The sequence below is a fragment of the Crocodylus porosus genome, unplaced genomic scaffold (genome assembly GCF_001723895.1).
Source record: "Crocodylus porosus isolate Cpor-Errol unplaced genomic scaffold, CroPor_comp1, whole genome shotgun sequence".
NCBI lineage: Eukaryota > Metazoa > Chordata > Crocodylia > Crocodylidae > Crocodylus > Crocodylus porosus.
Window position 1 is genome coordinate 70,824,007 of NW_017728947.1, and position 24,186 is coordinate 70,848,192.

Consider the following 24,186-nt stretch of genomic DNA (forward strand, 5'->3'; position numbering starts at 1 on the left):
ACTTGCTCACTAACAGGATAGTAAAGCACTGGAACAGGTTACCCAGAGAGGTTACAGAATCTCCATAGTTAAGACTCAGCTAGACAAAGCTTTGACTGGGATGATCAAGTTGGGGCTGGTCCTGCTCTGAGCAGGGAGTTGAACTAGATCAGTGGTTCTCAACCTTTTTTGTACCAGGACCCGTTTGTAAACATCAATGGCCAGTCCCAACTCAGTGTCCCTGACTTCTGACCGGCTGCCCCCAGGTCCTCAGTGTGTGGAGCATGGAGGCCTCAATCAGCCCCTCACAGGCTGGAACTGAAGTCGTCACCTACCCTATCAAACGCTCATATCCTTGAACTGACAACAAAATAATGAGTTCACAAAGTTGTATTATTGTTATTTTAACACAACTGTTCGTCACTGTCTACTTATGTTCACTATACACAATACATTTCCAAAGGAGCCCATGCCACTAAAAAATGTTTAGGGGTCCATGAATGAAAAAAGGCTGAAAACCACTGAGCTAGTGGGAAACTCAAAGAGTACAGAAAAGCATGGATTTCATCCCTGAAGTTCGGGTCAAACTTGTCCAAGTAGTATTTTAAATCAAAAAGGTACCACATTAACTCATGTACCACACACTTTCCTACAAAAAAATAAAATCAATCAATCAATCAATCAATCAATCCTCCAAAACTGAGTGCGGGCGGCAGGAAGAGGTTAAGCATCAAAGTCGATTTTCTTTGCTGGAACAGAAACATGAAGATGCTGTGCTGCAAAATGGCTACCAGCTTCTCTCTCAGGAAGTACACAGGAAAAGCAGAGTCTAGTGTTAACCCCTACACAGCTGCACTCAGCTTGCTGGCTAGAGAAGGTAGAGAAGGTGGCAGCCACTGTGCAACATGGCCTCTCCATGAAAAAACCAGCTCCAGGCCATGACTCCAAAATATATATTTCCTACATTGTGCTTTTCAAAAACAAGGTGTGCATCTTAAGGTGCGTGAGGCATGTGCAAAACCACACTGTATTCAGTTAACTAGAATTAACATTGGTTGACTATTTACTTATTTTAAAACATGACAATAAGATATTTTCTTTCCTCACTGGCATGTCTTATTTAAAGACATTAGGCCTAAGAGACAACACCAATTCTGAGATTAGGCACTGTATATTACTTGCACATTTTCCTACTAACCTGTTGTCCAAAGCATCTATTTTATCTAGGGGTGAAGACAGAAGTGCAACTCTTAGCTGTACCTCAAAACATTTTCTGCAAAGTGTGCCAAGTTACAGCCTTACCCCAGACCAAACAGAAGTTTGCTGTTGGTTGCAGGGAGGAGGGGAATCTACTTGCAGGCTATGAGCCTGCAGCCAGGTTCCCATAGCAAGGGCCAGGGCTTTCTGCCAGTGCTCAGTTTTCAGAATGGGAGGAGGGAAAGGCAGCAGAGAGAGCTCATTCTTGGGGCTCCCCAGCTGGTGCTAAAGGGTGGGCTGGGTGAACTGCAGCCCCCCCAGAGGGGCTCCAATTCACCCACCCTGCCCTCCAGGGGAGGCTTAAAACCCTCCAGACTTAACTCCCTCTGCTCCCTTTCCCCACCTCCCATTCTGAAAACAGCAACAGGCTGAGTCCTTGGCAGACAAGTTACAGATGTTATGTTTAGAAACTTCTTCATCTGATAACCTCATGCAATGAAAGGTTAGATTTTCACCCAATCAGCCATTTTTAAGCTGTCTGCAGCCACGCATTTGTGTTTGGTCACAGCCACAGACTGCTTTCTGTGGCCAGATTAGGCAAAAGTTGGCACTGCTTTCTGCGCTCCATGAGAGCAAATAAAAAATTCTTTGGTTTGTGTCATTCTTATATCCCCATGCCTTTCATCAGAATTTTAGGCACAGTAAAATACATTAACCTCTCACAAAAAAGAAAAATCATATCAACTCTGCTTTTAGTTTTTATTTTTAATAAAACAAAAATAGCCTCCACCTTAGAAAGTCAGGTTGTTGCCATCTTAAATTACAGAATACAAATCTGGAAAAAAAGCTATAAAAACAAAGACAGGACTTCAGTCAAGTATTCAGCTTCTTATTGCTGTAGTTTTAACTCAAGTCCACAGGAAACCCTATGTTTTGGCAACTTACAGCAAGAACACATTCAAATGTTTGGAACACTACCTCCTATATAAAAGTTTAGAACCTACACAAATACCTCCCCTCCTCTGCAGTAGGACACAATCCTTGGGAGATTAGTACAATTACAGTCTATTTCAAAGCCAGAACAGCAGCATTAAAGTGCTATCACAAAACCTTACAAGAACCTAAATGCAGTGCATGAAAGAATGCAAGTCCTGCTTTGCAGAGATTCATTTGATCTAACCCTGGAATGAACACATTCATAGTTTTATCCCAAACATGATGGATGAAATTTTAATTTGGTTTCTTCCCTGTATTTTTCAAACAGAAGCTTTTAAAATTTATTGCTAAAGCCAAAATTAGTGACACACACAAATACTGTGTTGAACAAAATTTGGACAATAAACGGTACACCTGAGTTCAGTCTTACAAACTATTTTTGTAAGTAGTGATAAATTAATATATCCATGTCTCCAATATGAATCTAAATGCATTTCTTACAAAATGTGTTAATAAAAAATATCCAGGCAAATATATACCATACAATAGCAAAAAGCTTTAAGCCCCATTTAATAAGATGACATCTGATTAAAAAATAGGAGGCAATCAGAATTTACTCAAAGTTACATTAAGAAAAGCTCTCACAGTGCAATATTGAAACTGTCACAAAGTTAAGAAAATACTGATATCAAAGTACAGTCACAATATTTAATAGACAAAACTACTGTAGAAGGGCATCTTGTAAAATTAAAAGGAATGAACATAACGCAGGGGGTATTTAACAACCCTGCTCTAAACATCTGGTTTCCTAGTCTTTAGAGTCATAATCATGTGTTGTTTTTTCTGACATTTGTTGAAGTCTCATTAGAAATAAGGAGTTGGTCTTCTCAGTAGCATGAATCTTGGATCATGATTCCTTCATGGACATTCTTCATCATTGCACAATTTCAAAATAGTGTAATATAGCCATGATGTGCTGAGGCATGAACACGTAGCCAGTATATAATGCCATCCCAACGATAGAAACTAGCATGGAATCTGAGGAACAGTTAAGGAGGGATGTTGTCTGAAATTGTACTGAGTCACATAAGAATGTTTTAATACTGTATTAACTTGTCCTTTTACATTAGATATATTCAACTATATTTATGTATTAATACATGTAGGAAAAAAAACCTGTAAGTGTAACAGGTAAGAATGACTAGTATGGTAACAGCTTGCAAGTTTTCCACTGTGTCTCTTGCAATGAGCATAAGAGTACTGTCCATTTCTTGAGGTGGGGTACAGGGACAGACAATAAAGGGTGTTTACTGCAGAAGCTCATACACACGCCACATTTTGTAAGAGCCCCAGAACAGCTGCAGGTTCTAGAGTGGGAGTTCATCCAGTCAGCAAAAAGCAAGGACATGGGTTTATATTATATTTTCATAAAGTTAAGATATTGTTCTCTGAATACCGATCATAAGGGCTCTCCTAAACGTAACACAAGCCATTCTATTCAAGTCTGATTGAATCGATAAGGTGCAAATCTACCTTGCCTTATGCTTTACAAATAATTTACATTACAAATTTGCATGTTACAGAATTTACCATGTAAAATGCCTTGCAAATTAACATAATGTGTGCATGTACATGCCTGGACAGTGGTCTTTTAGTGTAAGCCTGGACCTGGATTCCATTCCTAGCAACTATAGACAGCTTGTATGCTTGAGGTCACTTAATCAACACATCTCAAAGTCTAACTTCAGTTTGAATTCCAACCACATTTGCAAGGCAGCTTTTTGCTTGTATAGTACTGATAATAGTTTCAGCTCTTTACAAACCTTTTGTAATATCTGATCATCTACAAAACATCTCCAGGCTACTATTTTGCTAGCTTATTTCTAAGTTTGAACACCAACTTCCTAGGGGGGAAAAAAATAAAAGCTCTGAAAAAAGTTTTCTAGTCTTAGGCCCAATTCCAAGAAATGCAATAAGACTGAACCAAACCAAATCTCACTGCTTTTGCACTCTCTATAAGTAAAATAACAAAGTAACCATAAAGCTCTGCTCACAAACTACAAGTGTCAAAATAATCAAAAACACAAATTAATTAGGCGTGGCGGGGTTTGAGTTCTGAAATCGAAAAATGCTGATTTTACCTGACACTTATAGATCAATGAAAAAAAAAATATTTCCACTGGTAATCATTAAGATTTATAGAACACAATAGGGCCAGGGGTCAAACTCCCACCAAACCCAGACCAGTCCCTGCATGATCAGGTATGCTTTATTGATTTATGGATATAAATTTTTTTTTATATTTCAACACGTGATTTTATTAAAAGAAATTACCAGTATGCTGAAGTAGCTAAACTGTCTGCCCCCATGCCCCTAATTTCACATAATCCTGAAAAAGTTAAATGGATTTAAAAAAAAAAAAAGAAAAAAAATCAAAAGAAATGCTTAAAAATAAACAGATTTTAGCCATCAAAATTATTTAAAAAATAAAAATCAGATTCTGCCAGACCTGCTAACAATTATCCAAACCATGCATGTATCCAAGCGAGGACATGCTGCCAATCTGCATGGTGTGCAGTGCAAGCAAGAGCAACAAAAACAAAAAAGAAGCAGAACTGCTTTAATAATTGAGAAATAAGTAACTGAAATAAACTGAGAAAAGGCAAATCTGTTACCAAGCTTGCTGTAGAATATAGCATTGGAAAAAGCAATGGTAAACATCATAAAATTAAGCAGTAACAAAATTGAAGCTTACAGCAGCAAGTTATTTTCAGCAAAAGGCACTCAGGCATGAGAATGCTTGAAAACTGTTGATAATGAAGTACTCAATAGTGCTATTTATTTGTGGTATGTGTAAAAATGGAGCCAGAGTGTACTAGCATCATAACCAGTGATTAGAGAGAAAGAAATCTGGATGAACAAACAGATGGGAGGCAGTCCATCATTTAGATTAAGTTCTGGAGAGCTTAAAAACTTTCAGTCTCCAGCTGCCTGACAAACATTCTGAACGTGGAAGGGAATGAGAGGGGTAAGAGAATATGTGCACGGATATGAAGTCAGCTAAAAAATTTAAAAGCAGAAGTCTCATTTCTAGTACCGAAGAAAGACCTCAGTCAAGACCGACCAGACAGCAGCAGTGAGATAGGCTTTTACTGGAAAACACTTCCTTTCAATGTCTTGGCATCTCAACAAGGTGGGGGGTGGAGGGAAACAACACTTAATTATTAGTTTAGTAAGAAAGGACAACAGTGCTTGCATGTTGTAACATCACATGCTTATGAAAATTACCTTGCAGTTGCATGAAAAAAATAAAAATCAAAGAATCCAGAGGGCTTTAAAAACATTAAAGTGACAGACCAAGCATGACTAATCACAAAAATATGGGTGAATGAACACAGCTCTTTTCACCAACTGGCTTTATTAACTGTTTGTCCCAGCTGTGAAGAAGCAAACCAAAAATAAAATGAAAGTAAAAGGAAAATGTATCAACCTATCCATCTCAGAACAGCTATGGACATCAGATGATGCTACTGAATGTCTTTTTCTACCTTCAACATAATTTTATTCTTTCAGCTTTTAAATCAAGGGGTTTTAGAGAATTACAGAAAACAGCACTTAGATACCTGCCAATTTCTGAAATCTGAGTCTGACATCTTTACCTTATGGAAAAAGTCTGACTCAGAGATATGCATGTGTGCACTGAACTGTCGAATGTACACAGCTTCAAAGAAATGGTGGAAGCAAAGCCAGTGCCTATAGCTGATGGGAAACAAAAGCAGCAAAGTGGTTCAAATAACGCCCCCAAAATTTAATTATGATGTAAACATTAAGACTTTTGTGGATGATCTACAGAAAATTCCAGGACATGTGAAATACAATCCTAATGATGGCGGTTAGAAATTCAAACTCTACAGCTTCTAGATAAGAAAACACAAATGCAGCTATGCTGGAGAGATTACCAATTAAGATAACATTGCACTGAACAACAGCTGTGAAATCACTGGTTGTTCTGAAGCTATAGTAATACTTTAGGAGGGTATTAAATGGTAACCCAAGGCAGAATCCACAGTTTGTATATTTAAAACAATTGAAAGATCTTGTTGCTGGGAGAAAGTTCTTCGAGACAAACAAGACTAACCATGTTTATTAAGCCTTCACAATCTTAGATGGGACTGTATACTGCATATGCTTCAAAATTAAGTTTATAATTGGAAAAAGTATTTGTGTGTTTATCAGATGTCTATCCTACCCTATTCTATAAGCTCAGGGCGTTAGGCACCCACTGATTTTATAAACAGGTTTTGGTTCTAATTGATTTGGATAAGTGGCACTCCACTGTACCTGCAATTACCTTCATTTTAAAATGCTCAAGTCTAGTAAACAGAAAGCATTATAAACCTTATAAATATTGTGGTATATATTAAGGGGCCTTATGATAGAAATATCTAGTTCCACAGTTTCAGGAGAAATCAAAGAGCATGAATTATTAGTCATTAAAACACTAAGATTTCATAAATCTACATATCAACATGACTACTTAGTTATGATTTTGGGAGTCTAGGATATCAGATGCTAGAATTACTTAGTCAGCTCTCTGGGGCAGGTATCTTTTTTGTTCTTTGTTTGTACAGCATTTAGCACAGTGCTACCCTGGTCCACAACTGGAGCTCTTAGAAAGTATTGCAGTAGCAACGAAATCAGGAATACAGCCCATTATCAGCAATAGTAAGTAGTGGATCTTGATAGAATCAAGCCTTCTGTAGCAATGCTGTCTAAAGCAGAGCTGCTTTCAATGGTCCAAGCAGAAAATAGTTACTTTCAACAGCACATCATACACCTAGTATTGACAGACAGTCATTAAAATCAGATCTCTATGTTGAGGTGAGGGAAGAAATGATAAGAGATGCAAGTTTAAAGAGCACATTTTTGTACAAATTTTGAATATTTTGTATAAATTCTACCCTCACTCTCTCAAACACAACCTAGAGTTTACCTTAACCAAACAGCTTGAGTAAAAGTCTGTTTTTTCTGTTTGATTATTTTGTGCATTTCATATCAGTTTCACCGTTTCACACTTACAGCAGGTGAATTAATTTCCCCTGGTCTAAATTTTCTTAATTTTTCCAAAAAGGGGAAGCATGTAATAAAGTCCTTTCCAAAATGGATATACCTTGGCAGAAAAACTGGGAGCTGTTATACTAAGAAGTTAAATAGTTTTTTTGTTTTTTTTTTTAAGATAGTGGACTTTAAACTGGTGATGTACACCTTTAAAAATTAAATAGAAATTTGATAACTATAGCTTTAAAAAAATGGTGTTGAACTATTTTACTAACCCTACTTGGTTTACAAAACATGATTTGTATTGTACTGTTTATTGCTGTTTTGCACCATATTAGTCATTGTACAGACACAGAACAAAGAGACAAATAGTAAGCTTTTTGAAGTTTGCATTAAAGGAAAACAAAGCGATGGAGAAAGACTTAAGAGTACAAGGGAACATAAAAGAACAGCTCTGTTGTATCAACAGACTCTCTCCGAGCAGACCAGATGCAACCTTCATAAAGATTACTGATCTCTTGGACAATCAACGATATATTCAGCTTTGGAAAAGGTTTTTGTAGCAAGTCTAGGAACTTAATTTATCATATATTTTAAATGCCTGAAGAGCTTTCAACACCAGAAGAGATTTTAAATTTCTAGAACACTGGTTTAGACACAGCTGAGGTCAATCTCCATAAGCATCTGGCAGTCATTCAACAGCTTACATGAAGTAAGTTAACAATGTCAGGCAGTACCTGTCCGAAGAGGTCTAAATCACAACCAGCCACCTTACTGAAGCAATTAGAAAGACCAAGGCCCAAAAAAGGATGGTGGCCAATATAATATTCTCCCCCAAACAGCCTCATGTCCACTGGAAAAATACCATAAACTAAATTTTTTCCAAGTTTCATGTGAAGATTTGCTGTACCATGGGCATTCTTCCTTTTTAAAATGAGAAGTTAGACTCCAAGCATTCGAACTTGCATTTCTCCAGATGTTAACAAGCTGCAGCTTGCTCACTCTAAGAAAGTTTACAGTCATTGCTAAAGCAACAAAAGGTGATGGGCAATTGCAACCCCAGAATAAGCAGCAATGACATCACTGCAGTAAGAACAATGAAAGGTGTTTGTCAAATTAATTTTAAACTATAACCATCTTAATAAGTTACTTAAGTTTACTACATATTTCTCCAAATAGAACTAGAAATTGAACATTAACTTGACAATGTTTCTGCATTTTGCTTGAACAAGTCCAAAGAATAAGGAAAATGTACATACTTTTCATTTGCTCAAACATTTTGCTCGCATCACAAAGAGAAGAAGAGATTCAAGCCCAACTACTGACAAAGTATGATGTGCGTAGACTTAGAAAAGAAAGATGTCTCATCACTAACACTTGGAATAATATAGCATTCTTCTGCACTCTTCCTATGTAGTCTACTTTGTTGCTTCATTTTCATAGTGGGCTAATCAGTTTTCCCTGTCCCTGAAAGTATCTTGTGAGCAATTTTCTTCTACAGAAATAAAAGGACGCTCCCACTTAACAAACAAGTGAAACAGACATTATGTGGATGTATGTGAACCTAACAGAAAGTCTATCTAATGGTCTGAAGTCTATCTATATGCTGTGCATTTTTTTAGGTTTAATGTGGTTATATAGCTGTAACTTGGGGGGGTTGTTTGTTTTTTGGGGGGTGGTTAACTAGAAGAAGCATTTTTGTAGACTGTCATCCCAATGAAGACACCCTATTAGTCACCCATTATCTCTCCTCTGTTATTGACAAGATAAAGTTTTCTCCTCCCCTCGCCGCTTTTTTTTAATAATATAGTGCAAATGCTTGTTGAGGTCATTAAAGAGCAACTTGTAATAATAAAGTGTTATTCTAATGAAGGATCGCCTAACTGCCTCTCTATAAAAATTCTTCTGGACTAAGCCCTGAAAAAGATAGCACACCACTCTCTAGAAAGAAATGAAAATACAGGTCTCTATGTAATCGTCCTGCCAGCAGAGTAACTGCAGCGAATTACGCAAGACCAGTGACTTTAAGACAGTGTAAAGAACGATGTTGTAGCCACACTAGTTCAAAAGCCATGAGAGAGGTACTGATTTCTTAGGGCTGGGTTGATCCTGCCTCAGGCCCTAGATGACCTCTGGAGGTACCTTGCATCCCAACTTCTCTATGACCTATCTTTTGTTGGGCTGACTATGTGGTTGGAGAAAAGTCAGGCAAGCTTTCCAGTGCAAGGTATTCTTCCTCAGGTCTCCAAATATGGGAAGCCAAGCACAGCAAGCTGAGACCAGCTCAGGAGAGGGGCTGAGACCAGCTAAAACATGCTCAGGGGTAGCAGCCATACAGTGAGCAAAAGAAGCCACTGAGTACTGGAAGATCTCAACAGTTTTTCCTTTGATCCTTATGGGGCTGCTTCTCAGCCCCTCCCTTACGCTGTAGGGAGCTTGCTGTGCTTGCCTTCCCATATTCCAAGACCTGACAAACAAGGTCTTCCATAAGAAAGCTTGCCTGACTTTATCCCAACTACATAGCTGGCCCAATAAAAGATAAGTCATAAAGAAGTTGGGCTGCAAGGAACCTCCAGAGGTCATCTAGGGCCTGAGGCAGGATCAACCCTAGCCAAGGCAGCCCATACAACCACGATGTAAACTCTACCTGAAACTACCCTCAACCCCAACACAACGCAGACCAGCCGAACACCCCGACCTGCCGCAGTAAGGCGGGGGAACCACCAGCCAACATCCCACTTCTGTTCCTTCCTGACCCCAAATGTGCAGGACGGTCTGAGCCCCAGCAGAGGGGCAAGACCCTCCAGCCAGAAGCCTCCAGCTTTGCTTTTAACAGCACAACCGGGTGAAGTCCCCCATCCTCCCCTCCTGTCTGTAGGCAGCACCCAGGCCGCCTGGCCGCTCTCAAGCAGAGGATGACAAAAGAAAACAAAATCCCAGCCGGAAACCCGGGCTCGCTAGGTCAACCGCCAAACCCCCTCCCCGCCGCCTCCAAAGGAGAGACAGAGCTCGGAGGGCAGAGCCCGGGGCCCGGGGCCTCGCGAGGTGCCTCTGTCCCGCCCAGGCCGAGGCAGCGGCGGGGCTGGGGCCGCCCTCGCCGGCCGCTCGGAGCTCGCGCACTTCCCCGGCCCAGCCCGGACCGGCCCTCCCCGCCTCCGCTCCGGCCCAGCCCCAGCGCCTGGCGAGGCAGCGCCCCCGCCCCCAGTCAGCGGTCCGCGCCGCGCCGCCAGAGGATACTGAAGACGGTGCGCTCCCAGGGCTCCAGCATGTAGAGCGCCGTGACGAGCAGATACTGGTAGTAGAGCCACGACACGCGCTGCCAGGCCGAGCCCAGCGCCATCGCGGGCGCCGCGAACGAACGGACCGACCGACCCCGCGCCTCCGCGTGCGGCTGCCACTGCGCCGCCGCCACCCCTCGCGGCCCCGGCCAGCGCCCCGCCCCCACTGCCCCGCCCAAGGGGCGGGGCCACTGGCTTCACAGCGGCCTCCCCGCAAACCTTTCACTTGGCCCCAGACCAGAGGTGGTCACCCAGGGTGCTTGGAGGGGAGACTTTCTGAGCCCCGCGCCAGGCCGGGTTGGCAGCAGGACTCACAGGACACACCACACTTACCCGGCAGGGGAAATACCGCATATCTGGGTCCATGAAGGCAGTATGCTCCTCCCTAGCTTGCCCCTGCGGCCATATGACTGAAGACGGATGAAACTCGGGGGCACCCAGACCCCGAGCCTCCAGGCTTGGGCCTGCATGCAGGATGCCCGCCAAAAGACTCTGGAAATATCTGAAGCCCCTGGTGGGGGTGGAGGATGTTTGCCAGTTGTAGGGCCACTTATGGTTCTGGACTGACTCATGGATTTCTAGGGTCAGAAGGGACCTTGTAGATGGAGAACCCACTGCTCTAGGCAGGAAAGAGCGCTGGGGTGAAATAACCCCAGCCAGGTGCCTATCTAATCTCTTCTTGAACACCTCCAAGGTAAGGGAATGTACCACCTCCCTTGGAAGCCATTCCATATTTTGGCAACCCTCACTCATGGATATGGACTTGATTTGGCTGGGAACATGAAAAATGTCTTTAAAAACAAAAATTAACATAGTAACCCATGGCATTCAAAGCCTTCTGGCCTGTCTCAGGTGTTTGCAACAGAAGACTTGTTCTAGCATTTTCCTGTAGTCAACAAACAAATGAAAACTAAGGTGGCAATTTCCATGAAGTGCCTCGAGCCTGAAAAGGTTGAGAACCATTGCCCTAAAGTATCCCTAAGCATCAGTAAATTCTGTCCATGCCAACTAGGGGGTTCCCCCGTAAATACTGGGCTGGTTCTCACAGATACAATATACAATACCTTGCCAGTTTCTAAGTGGAACCCTTGCATCTATACCATAAAGGTGTACAAGTTGTGGCAATATAAAAATTGGCCCCCACCTTCCACATGGGTCCCTAAACATTGGAACAGGTCTCATAGGCAACACTTCCTCATCTGAGCAAAACCCAGCAATCTCACTCCTTTCATGAAGCATGGTTGCAGTTGGGGACTGGATGAAGGGAGCCAGCTGAAGCTGAATGCAAACAAGACAGAAGTGATGGTATTGGGCAGACCATGTGATTTTGGGGGGATTGGGACATTTATCATTGATGGGATATAGTTTCCTGCTGTCACTCATGTTTGTAGCCCTAGTGCTCTGGGTCCTCTCCTGCATTTGGAACTTCAGGTGACAGTGGTGCCTAGAAGCACCTTTTACCAGCTCCATCTGGTGAGAAAGCAGTGGCCCTTTCTTTCAGATTCAGATCTGGCTACCATCATCTATGCCTTTGTAACCTTGAGGTTAGACTACTGCAACACACTCTACATAGGACTACCCTTTCAGACTGTCTGGAAGTTGCAGTTTGTGCAGAGTGTGATGGCCCACCTGACAGGGATAGGCTTCCATGAGCATGTAACTCCAGTGATCCAGTCTGCACTGGCTCCCAATAGATTTCCAGGTATAATTCACCGTGCTGGTTTTGCCCTGCAAGACCCTAAACGTATCGAGGGCACTGCCCATGTACCCAATTGCAATCTCCAAGGTCAACCAAGAGCAAACTCCTACAGGTACCATCAATGCACCAAGTCTGCTTGGCAAAAGCATTTTTGGCATGTCATTCTCAGTAGGTGCGCCTCAGTTCTGTAACTTCCTCATCTTTTGGTATGCCAGAGCCTGAGCCTGAACATCTTTCAGAAGGTGCTGTAAGACCTTTCTATTTGGGCCGGTGTTTAACAGACAGAGGTAGGCTAGGATATTGGTTAGAGCAGTTCTGATTTATCTTAATGGTCCAGTTTGTCTTTTAAGTTATGTTGTTCTCTTGCTCATTCTCCTGCTTTATAATCAATTTTGTCCTCTTATTGTAAAGTGGTTGAGTCTTTGTTGGGAAGGGTGGCATATAAATCAAATAATAAATGAACCAGGTAAATGACTGTGAGAATATATTGGGCAACACAAGGCCTGATATGTAAGCACTCTGGAAAGTGCCAGTGGCCTAGAGAACATACCATCACAAAACCATATGCTGTTCATACGATTACTCGTCAGGTTTGCAACAAGGAAGCCAAAATAACCTGCAACATCTGTGTATAGTTCTGGTACAGCTCCTAGTTAAAATACAATTAAAAACCACAAAAGTAAGCGAACTATCCAACAGAAGCTAATTCAGTGCACAATAATCAACACTATTGCCAAATAATACTCCCTTCTGCTACAGCTACAAATGATTTTTCTCATGTATGTAGCATAGCATATATAAGACAGTGTTTCCCAATCAGTCAGTCAACCCAAAGGGACTGGAAAAGGTTATCAGGAAAGGAATACACCAAAGTAAATCCTGCTCCACTACACATCAATTTTGGCTTCTTATTCTCCTTGATGCACAATTTTTCTGTCATGGTAAATATAAAAATGTGTCAAAAAAATTTACTTTATGTAGTCATCTTTCTAAAGAGGTTGAGAAACACTCAGCTACCCAGAAATAGGAAAGGTGCTCTTAGCCAATCAAAAGCAAGAGTTTAGCTATTCAGCGGATCTAGAAATTAAACATTAACTTGACAATGTTTCTGCATTTTGCTTGAACAAGTCCAAACTAAAACAGAAGAAAAGCTATGTATTGTTTCCATATAGAAACTGTCAGTCTACTAAGCGAAGTTAAAAAGCAAACAGGCTATTTCTGTGGCCTGTTTGAATTGATTATGCAAAATTTTTCCTAAAATGTGTCCAGTGACTATAAGCAAAAAAGTAACACAAAAATATCACACTTCCTCACCTCCAATCCATGATTCAAGCTACTTAACTAAGATTTAATATATTTGTTTACAAGAGATGCAGGGAACAAGCCAAAAAGAATGTAACATGTAAGTAAAAAATGTCCATATTTAGATATTTTAATAGCATCTGGATATTGCTACATCTACAAAATTCTCTCCTCTAATACCCACCTTCAATAAAACCAAATCAACTGGCCAATAAAACCAAATCAACTGGCCAACTTAGCGAGTCCACCAACCAATCTAGTTCATCAGCACTCCAAAAATCATACTATGTAGGTAAAGAATTTATATAGTATTTAGTTTAAGAAACAATTCTAACATACATCAAGATATTTCCTAATAAGTACACAAGTAATGGTTCTAATACACAACAAATACTGCACACTGCATACACAAATTTAAATTTTTTGTTCTCATTACATGAAGGTCTGATAGAATACCATTCTCAAATGCAACAATTTACTGTTTCCCTTGCATAAATTTTTAAAGAGATGCCAGAAAGATAACAGAAAAATGCGAGTTTAAAAATGTTTAAGTGATATGAAGGGACATTTAAAAATATGTACAATCAATATTTTTGAGGCGTCTCAGTCTTGATCTTGAAGTACTGAAGTTCTTTTTACATGTTAACAGTGGCTGGCTAGAATATTGAAGAAGTGAAAAACTTCATCTTTATCCATGACAGCCACTTCAGTTGAACATTCATTACATCTGACTGGATGATATATTTCCTCCTTTTCCTCATCTCCTTGGACACTGGTGGTCTCATTGCTTTGTTTCATTTTCTTATTTCTTCTTTTTATCCTCCTGTTCGCTGGGGCTTTATATTTCAGAATCTCCTCTTTGCTAACAGAGCAGTTCATCACAAACATTGCTCTATACTGTGTTTTGTACGATTCATGTCTGCAAAGAAGGGGAAAATGCAACAGTCATTTTCTATACATAGAACATTCTTCAGGCACAAAACTAGTCACTATTGCTGAAAATGGGACTGAAGACAGAAAATACCGAACTAAAGAACTAGGAGCCAGTCACAAAGTATTAAAACCAGAAAATGAACTCTTTGGTTTTTAAATTAAGCTATTTTGAGATTGGTAGATGGATTATTTTGATAAAATATCCCTGAAATATAGAGCCATCTTGCTACGAAGTAACAAAAGACAAATTTACAACTAAAGATGGGAGAAAGATTAGATGGAAGAATTTGAACCATCTTTTGCCCATCATCCCACCCAACCTGTCTGTCCCCAACTCCTGCTAAATTGGTTACTAAACTCTGAAATTGTGGTTCAGCCCTGAAACTGGCCAAAATATGCCTATTGTAAAACTCAGTTGTGCCTACCAAACTGTTTCTCAGTATGTCAAAGACTCCCTACATTTCACCAAAATAGTCTGCTCAAAGCCTGAAGTTGGCAAATAGACATAAAGAAACAAAGGCCTGGAAAAGAATTCAAGTCAGTCAAGTCCAGTTCCACACAATCCTTGGTAAGCATATAATGAAAATTTGCCCAAAATGGTCCACAAGAACATTCATTCTGTCCCCTCCCACACATCACAACCATAACATACCCCTGTAACAAGTGTAGGGGAGGAGAGGTGGAACTAAAAATCCTACCAAGTGCCACAGGAAGGCAACAAGAGAGACAAGGGCAGGGATCATGTCCTGGGCCCCTGTAACAACAGGGAAATGCTTTAAGATAAACAGAAGTTGGAAAAATCTGAACAGTTCTTAGGATTGGACCCTTTTAAATATCTTTATATAATCCCTACAGTCTAATCCCGACAGGTTGCTCCAGGTGAGTGTGGGACCTTTTTATACAGCACAGAGCCTCAACTCTAGAGAAGTAGTAAGCATAGTTCAAGGGAATTATGGAAAAAGAGAGGCTGATTTCTCTTTCTAAGCAGACAGGTTTATGTGAAAAAACTGATGCACCCAAGTAAATCAGTACCTAATGAGAAAACTAGTTTTGTGGTTTATTCATTGGGCAGTGTGCCCAACCAACTAATAAACAGCTTGAAAATACTGGTTGCAAAGAAACCTTGATAAGAACAGGTTGTGTACAGCATCAGATATTGTCCAAAGTACGCATCATAAATACTCAGCTAATTCAGAAATTGCTCTTCTACAGAGTATTTATTTGTTTGCTGATCCTTCCTTAATCCCTCCCTAACAAAATCTGAGATTTGTTGCTGTTTGAACCTAGGTGCTGTTCAACACTTTGCTGGTGAACCTAGGTGAAATATAATTTAATATACGTGAGCTAGATCCACACATTTGCTTCAACCAGGCTACTACAGAACTAGCACATGAAAATTACATATTGCATTGTGCCTGAAATTAAGACAACCTAAAAAGATTATGTCATTTTTAGTACCTCTGACAATCTAGACACAATGTTATCAAGCAAGCAGGACAGTTCAAAACAGCATCACTGTTTGGAATGGCTTGCGATTTAAGCTGCTGCTCCAGACCTCTTCTTTGATTGTGATACCTACCAACAGAAAATCCAATGGGTAAAAATATTCACATTTATAAATAAGAAATCTAAAAATTGAACCTCAAAAACCATATTAACATCCAATCACATCCACACGTCTATAGATGCCCTTCCCCCACCCTCCACCCCCTCAATTCAAAGATCCTGGCTGGAAAAGCCATCACCATTTTTTTGGTATTTGTTTGGCATGAGGGGTTTTCCATTGGCTGGATTTATGTACATAGCTTTTACCTCAGGTAAATAAAAGGGTGAATTTTTTTTCTGTGGGCAACTCATGAGTGGCATAAGAACTGCTGAAGCCAAAGATACAAAAGTTGGTTTTTCTTGCATAAGCAAGACTAACCACTTTTTTTTTTCCAAGTTTACCGCAGGAAAAAAATCTCACCCAAAAAGCATCTCTGGGCTTTCCCTTTTATCCAAATACAGTATAACCCCACAAATACAGCATGCTCAGGACTGGGCACCTGCCAGAAATTTGAAAATTCTGAACTTTTAAAACCAGAGCAGCAGCTGGTCACAGAGCAGGGGAGAGGGGTTAGCAGCACCCAGTCCTGGAGCAGTGGTGGCACAGGGTGGTGGATGGTAGCAACAACCACCATGTGCAAGCTTCCTCCTCCACTGCTCCAAGACCAGCTGCCACTACTCCCCAATTTAGTGGGGTTTTTTTTGTTTTGTTTTTGTTTTTTTAGAAGTGTTGGATTTTCAAGCATTCCAGACTTTTGATATCCAGCTTTATGAGGTTATACTGTAGTTCTGCCTCATTAAATTCCAAGACTGGCATAAAAAAAACAGCATTCACATTGGTTTTAATTAAACACTAACCAATTCAGTGATCAAAATATAATAGTACATTAAAAGGAACAATTCACCAATCCTGTAAGCTCTCTATTTATCTGGAGCATCTGCTGAGATCTCTATTGTAGAACTGGCTTAAGCATTTGGACCATTTTTGTAAATAAATAAATAAATTAAAAACTGTCCTAAGAAAAAAAACACTTACATCAATTATTTCCTTTCCCAAGGTCAAATCCTGCCATCAGTGGGGAGTTGGTAAAAAATAGGTTTTAGCCCTGAGTACATACTTACTGATTCACATAACTGGTAAACACTACATTAAAACAGGCTTTTACATTTCACATTCTTTAAATTAAACCCTGAATAAAACAACTTTTAGAAAAAGTTGACATTATAGCTAGCACTTTCAACAGTATTTTAAAATTTGAGTTGGAATATTTACAGCCTCTTACCCTCTTCTCTGCGAATCTACCCATTCCTGGTCTCGATTGTCTTCCTCTGGATCATACAGTAGCTCATCATTAGTAGGAATCCGGCGTTGTTGATGTCTCCTTTTCTTCCTGGCAACCTCTGTAACTAAGATTTGTGTAGATGAACTTTTATGCCACCTCCCAAACAACTTGATTTATTACACAAAGCACAGTTATCTATTTCACTAATAAAAAACCTAAACATCTGCTTCATGTTTTATTGTCTATACTCACAAAATCCAAACCAGACATAAAGGCTGAGGTTGTTCTAGAAGGATTAATGCAGCACCAAACTATAAGAATTATCAGCTACTTTGCAGCACCGTAGTATTGGCAAGATAACACTGGTCTCCCAAACCTCCCTTCCTGCCCTCAAAACTCCCAGCAACATATCCTGACTCAAAGAGGACTCAGTAGGGTCTAGAGCAGAAAGACACTGCTGTAAAGCTGCCAACTCCTTTCTCAGTCGTTTACCTACTTTATCTTCATCCTCTGAATCAGAGTCAAAATAAATATCATCGTAGTACTTGGAAGTGGTAGCTGTTCCAGCTGATCCAGTACTTGTGGGAGTACCTATTTAAGAAATTAGAAACAAATGGTCAAAATCAACAATATTGAATCCCACTACCCTGTATCTCTGAGTTAAAGGAACATCACTGGCACATTTCCCCTGGGGCCTATTCTAGGAACTTCACTGCACTTCAGGCTGGTGAGTTTCTGTTATAAACAAGTTCCTAATTGGTGTGCCCTAATCCAGTTCTTTAAATGTTATGTAAACCCTATTAAACTGACTAAACTATACTCCATTCATTGACTACAGTGGGACTACTCACATACTTAACTTTATACATTGAAAATCCTGGCAAGACTGGAGCCTAATTAATGTACTAATGATCTGTGACAGCACCCCTAGGCATAGATATACCAACTGCAAACAATTAATGGATGCAAGGTCAACTCAAATGGATAACCAGAACACAGTTCAGAGCCAGCTTTCATTTGCAAGTTAACAGAACACCACCTGAAGAAGTGTCATGTTATCTCTTTTTAACAAACTGAAAACGACACCAGATCATGTTTGCTTATTCAACTTGAAAAATACAATTAACCTTGTTGACCCCATTTTAAAATGAACCTTCCAATTGGTAATTTGGGATTCTAATAAGACTGCCTCAATATTCATTTTGTAGCAGGAAAAATAGTTTAAAATTTCTTCTGTGCTCAGTTATTGTGTCACTCTGGATCAAAATAACTGACCTATGTCTAAAAGAAGCCCTCTCAGTAAGATACACAATGCATTCAGAGGGAGGGCTCTGACCACTAGCAGGTGTTCTTCAGCCCTGCTGTAAATGGGATAATTTTATTGTCAGTTTAGTTTAGTAATCGATTTTTTCTAAGTCAAAAAGTTACTATTTAAAAATTCCTGTTTTTTTCCTTCTGGATTTTGATTTTAACTAATATAAAACCGATGTTGTTGGAAATGCTGTCCCTGAGAAACATTTCTGGATTCAATATACACCTCCTACTAGTAACAATTTCACCTGTAAAAACACAAACAGCATGCATCCAGACAAGCGCACATACAGTCAGCAGGACTGTACATGCCACACAAGCAGACATTTCCCATGCTGCTAATTTGCAACACAGTTGGAAAAAGTGAGATGGTGCATGTGGCGGGAGCATGCACTGCCCAAACCCAGAGCCTGGTCAGCCAGAACCCCACTCCAGCTGCTGGATTGCCACTGGTAGAGCCCCAGCAACCCCCAGGACTCCAGGTAAGGCTGCAGGGGCCTGCCCAGTTGCTGGCCCCAGCCTCCCCTACCCCACTTGGGATAATATACCACACACCAGAGCACACATGAACAGGCATTCCTTGGGGACAAGTAGCAACAGCACATATTGTACCGCTGCCATCTGTCCCAGGGAAAAAAGTGTGTTCCTGCAAGTCTGGATCCGGCCACAGTGGCAACAACCTTCACTTACTGTGACAAGTTATCAAACACTTTAAAACGTGACTAATTCAGGAGTTGATGCTTGCAGCATCCACCATGGAAGAAACTAGTGTAGGTGCTGCTGGAGCTTCAATAGGCAGTTACATTTTTACGTAAAAAATCTTCTAACCAATGAAATGCTCAGAAATAACTTAAAACTTGGCAGATTCCAAAAGCAGCTACGTGGATGTACCTGACATCTTTACATTTAGACCAGCACCAAAGGCTGAAAAGTGACAGTGGCATCAAAAAGCTGCAGGTTTATTATTATGCAGAGAATGTGAACTACAAACACTAATGTGGCATACCTGACATTAATAACCATATTACTCAGCTGACTTAACTGACAATCAATTAACTCAAAAGAACAACCTCAAAATCTAGTCTAGACCAGGGGTTGTCAATTAGAGGTATGTGTACTCCTGGGGGTACTTGAGAATGCCCAAGGGGGTATGCGCAGGCAGGCAAGGATGGAACTCCACCACGCACTCCCCTGCCCCACTGCGCAGGCGCCACCCACTCGACCGAATGTGGGGAGTAGGGGAAGCTTGCGTGCGGCGGCTGCTGCTACTCCATGTTCAGCCATGTGCCCCCCTGTCCCCAGCTCTGCGTCCAGCTGCTGGGGGTACATCGTTCCACAACTGGCCACTGGGGTTACACTGATCCAAAAAGGTTGAAAACCCCTGGTCTAGACAAACCCTTAGCACAGTCCTATTCTCCAAATACATTTCTGATTCAGGAGGCTCCTAGTACAAGTAAAAAAAAATACTTTTCACTTTGGGGAAAAAATGCTATTTATATTTTTCTCCTATTTCCTGTAGGTGAGCATATCTTCTAGTGCCCTATGTCCACGGTGCCAGATACTAACCACAGGAATGACAGCTGACAGATTCAACTACAATCTGCAGTGGATGAAAGAAACCTGATGTTATTCAAATCCTGGCAATGTCTGGAAGGGGTTTAAAGGAGGGGAAGCACAAGATGCTGCAGTGACAGCAAAAGCCCCCCTTAAATGTATGGAGGGAAAGGCTGAAAACAGGAATGGAGACCCTTAAATAAGACTAGTCCAAGAAAGGCAAGTCATCAGCAAAGGAATATAATCTAGGAAAAACCAGGAAAAGAAGAAAGTCCCTAGAAGTGTGAATAACCCTATTCAACTAAATGAGTTTTTCAGAACATTACAGTAATCATTTAAGTGGCTAAGAAAAGTATTTCACTGCTGACCACTTTACCAAGAAGCAACCATCCATTCTTCAATGATCAGTGGATTGTCAACAGAACTCTTCTTTTCCATACCCCAGGGGCAGAATAATGCATAACGTAACTTCTTAGCGAGCCCACACTTCACTTACAACTTGACAGAAAAGCAAGTGTTAAAATACATGTACCTGCTTCTAATGCCTTCCACTTCCCCTCCATGGTTTTCATAGTGCAGTCAAGTTCAGCCTCCATCTCCTTCTGGAATTCATCTTCACTAGAAGACTCACTCTCCCCAGTGAGGCACGCCCGGATCAGTTTGCGCTTCTGATCAGGGGTGCCATGCAGGAGCACGTCCACTTCATCTTCTGAGCTATGAGAGATTTAACCATTCACATTGGTTATTAACAGTCCAAAAGTTCCATGCTGCCAAGACCCCTCCTCCCCCACTTCAAATGGTTTGAAGGCCTTGAGAAACACGTTACCGACTTATGAGAAGCTTTTGTGGATCCCACTCTATCCTACATGCTAAAGCCCCAAGCCCACAGGTGACACCCCGTGACCCAGCACTGTCCCTGCAGGACCCAGGTTGTGTGCTGTCAGCAGGGCTCCATGCCAAGGCAGCAGCTTGTGAGACAGCACTGGGATTCCTCACTATTTCCATTTAAACCAAACCCCACCTCCCCAGACTCTACTTGTAAACAAGCTTCAGCAAAGACCTTGGAAAGCAGGAGGGGTTTTCAAAGACGACGATGAGGCTGGAGTGCAGGGGCTGTGCAAACAATGCCACCTCACTGCACATGTGTATCTAGTCCCACCCCACTTGATGCACTGCGGGGCCGGGGCAAGTGATGGGTGACAGGTAGGGGCAGGAGTCTACGGGCCATGGTGGGCATCACTGCCCACAACTCCCTGGATGCTGCTTCAACCAGTGCTGCCAGGTCTTAAATATGAAATTACTATATGGGAAGCTCAAAATTATCGTATTTGCTGAAAAACTACTGTACACTGAAAAATATGCAAATAAGTATGCATATATGTCTTCAGCTTACTTTGTATTACTCACTATAACTCGCCAATGAGTGAGTGAGAACTGGGTCAATTGACACATTTCTTTTAGGGTATGCTAATAGAAATATTTTTGGCCTGATGGCCAATTAATGAACCATATTGGCCAATACAATATGGACCAATGTATTGGTGCACTTCTAATTTCTTTATTTGGAGACAAACAGCCCTAACAAAGTGCTGACAGCAAGCTCAAAAGCCAGCTAAGACTCCTTGATAATGACCTGGGTTTTGCACCTGCTGGGTCAATTTGCTGCCTCAAATATTATTGTACATTTGGCAGGGGTGCAGGTTGTGGCTGTGTTGGTCTAAGGACATAGGCAGACACAGTTCTTTGGGTGAATCTGTTATCTTTTATTAGACCAACTTAAGTACTTAACAAGAAACGTTTTCCTATCTATTTAAGTTGGTCTAATAAAAGATATCAGATTCACCCAAAGAACCTCGTCTGCTCCCATACATTTTGAGCACTTTTACTATTGATCGTACATGTACGAGGGCTTAAGTTATCGTGCAGATACGACACCGGCTTCGCTCAGGCGGCCCAAGCGGCTGCGCGGGGCGTGAACCGGCCCGGCCCCCCCGCAGCCGGGGCCCAGGCAGCCCCGCGCGGGGCAGGGCCTACCACCCCAGCAACAGCCAGGCTCCGGGAGGGGGGCAGCTCGGTACCTGCTCTGCCCCGGCTCCTCGTCGCTGGGCTCCTCAATTATGTAGGGGTCGTCGTCCTCCTGCAAGCGGCTCATGACAGCGGCCACGCTCCGCGCACCCCCAGGTGCAGCCGCGTACCCAACCACCCACCGCTCCCGAGCCACCCGGAAGCGCTCCCGGCACACTTCCGCTTCCGGCAGGCGCCTGCTGTGCTCTCGGCGCGCGGTGCCTGGCGGGAGGAAGTCAGCGCTGCGGTAGCGGGGTCGGGTCCGCCCCCGCAGAGGCAGCAGGCAGCCTTGGTGACAGCGCAGCTGCGGCGTGCGGCTCGTCCGCCTTCCAGCCGGAGGCGCCGACCCGTGACGTCCGCGATCACCGTCAACGGTACAGGTGCAGCAGCAAGTCATAGAGCTGCCCTATTTCCCTCCCCCTTTGCCCACATGCGAGGTCAGTGACGTTTAACATAGTTCCCGAGAGCTGCCCTCAGGTTCAGAAGAGAGGAGGCTCCCCTGAGCCGGCTGGCCTCCTTCCTGGCTCCCGGCCGGCTCCGCAGGGGAGGCGGTCAGTGGTCCGCATAGCAACACGGCAGCCCTGGCCAGGGTGATTTATGGAGCAGACAAAGTGGAGTACACAGCAGAAAAATGCAGGGCAAAAAAAGACTTAAGAGTTCAAATGAGACGCACAAAACAGCTCATCAACAAAAGGATGTACAGGCTACACGGTCTTAACTCTAAATTGTTATTTACAAATCTGGGGCAGAGAAATGGGACTCTTCCTTGTCACCGTCTCACTGGATTTTTTAGGACAGGGTGGGAAGGCAGAGCATCTTGCCTGTGACCAAGAGGAGATGCCTTATTTTTACCACTTTTCTTCTCCTTGCCCACCAGAATCTGGAATTAAACATTACTTTCTTGTAGAAAGACAACCACGTGCAAAATAGTATTTGAATGCAAGCACTTCTAACAAAAAGGCAAAAAACCAAGACATGTCAAAATCTGGGTGAGAAATGGCACGGTATGAATCCAGGGAGAAGTATGATCAGCCCAGTCCACTACCCTTGTTCATTTAGAGAATAAGTAGCAAAAGTGCTGATCAAAATAACCAGACTTATTAGGAGTACTATTAAAACTATTACAGATGATACAATCTCTGCATAATTTTAGAAAAATCATGGATTTCACAGTTTATTTTACAATAATTGGGATTAGTCTACAAGTTAAGGCAAACATACTAATGCATTTGCTTTTCTTTTTAGATCATAGTTATAAAGATTACATAAAGTTTCCTCCAAAATCTCTAGGAAATGGTTAATTGAAAAAAAAAAAATCAAGTTGTAAGAGACTTGATAATATCAGTACATGGAAAAACTAAGACAATGTATACAATGTTTTATAGTAAGAATATTCAAACATCTAATGGCAATATTTAATCCATCTGAGCAGTGTAATTCAAATGGACAACTTTAGAAGTTACTTACAATGGTAAATAAGATTGGCAGCCATACCATAATACTATTCATAACATGAACATAATTATATTGGCTACTTTCACAAAAAACAGAACATTTGGTTTTTGAACAATGAAAGCATACAATGATTAAATAAACGTATGTGCGAATATGCGCGTATAATAAGTATGCTGTTGCTTCATATAGTCTGGAACTGCTTTCAGGTGGCTTCAGTTGTTTTGTTTTACTTGGTTTTTGTTTGTTTGTTTGTTTTTAAAGAAGAGGAGCTTGTTTATGTGCACTTGGTCAACTGATTTCTCCAGTGAGCTGTAAATAGCTATCTGAAATCATGAAAACAAAATCCAAGAGGGCAGCCCTTGTTAGAGGAGGGATGGATAATTATTTATGTATCTCCATTTAACACTGCCAAGCAGCTCTGCAACAGCTGTAAGTTGCCCTGTAGAAATAAAGAAAACTGTGACAATTTCTAAGTTTTACTCTGGTAAAAAAAGTGTTTAAATACAGTTGCAATTTGTCACTCATGAGCAGGGATCCTGGTTTTCTCTGAATAAAGATTGAAATCTGTGATAAAAATTAAAGGCCTCCTCCC

General features: G+C 41.5%; 3 protein-coding genes across 4 annotated transcripts in view; all 3 read right to left on the reverse strand.

The window, feature by feature from the left end:
- Nucleotides 1-1,921: 1,921 nt before the first annotated feature.
- SPTSSA (serine palmitoyltransferase small subunit A) lies at nucleotides 1,922-10,590 on the reverse strand. Its single transcript, XM_019551329.1, has 2 exons — nucleotides 10,408-10,590; nucleotides 1,922-3,150 (listed from the first exon to the last, which is right to left on the reverse strand). The coding sequence occupies exons 1-2, from the start codon at nucleotides 10,508-10,510 to the stop codon at nucleotides 3,047-3,049; spliced, it is 207 nt and encodes a 68-aa protein (XP_019406874.1). The 5' UTR covers nucleotides 10,511-10,590; the 3' UTR covers nucleotides 1,922-3,046.
- Nucleotides 10,591-13,469: 2,879 nt separating this feature from the next.
- On the reverse strand, nucleotides 13,470-22,302 carry EAPP (E2F associated phosphoprotein). Its single transcript, XM_019551328.1, has 6 exons — nucleotides 22,154-22,302; nucleotides 20,608-20,789; nucleotides 17,703-17,801; nucleotides 17,211-17,334; nucleotides 15,841-15,957; nucleotides 13,470-14,368 (listed from the first exon to the last, which is right to left on the reverse strand). The coding sequence occupies exons 1-6, from the start codon at nucleotides 22,225-22,227 to the stop codon at nucleotides 14,092-14,094; spliced, it is 873 nt and encodes a 290-aa protein (XP_019406873.1). The 5' UTR covers nucleotides 22,228-22,302; the 3' UTR covers nucleotides 13,470-14,091.
- A 984-nt stretch (nucleotides 22,303-23,286) lies between these two features.
- SNX6 (sorting nexin 6) overlaps nucleotides 23,287-24,186 on the reverse strand; it is a 46,774-nt gene continuing 45,874 nt past the window's right edge. Inside the window, exon 12 of one of the 2 annotated variants that reach the window (XM_019551326.1) lies at nucleotides 23,287-24,033. In XM_019551326.1, the coding sequence (XP_019406871.1) occupies nucleotides 23,980-24,033 (54 nt within the window). In that variant the 3' untranslated portion in view covers nucleotides 23,287-23,979. The remainder of the gene's footprint in view (nucleotides 24,034-24,186) is intronic. The other variant, XM_019551327.1, reaches the window with a different exon arrangement.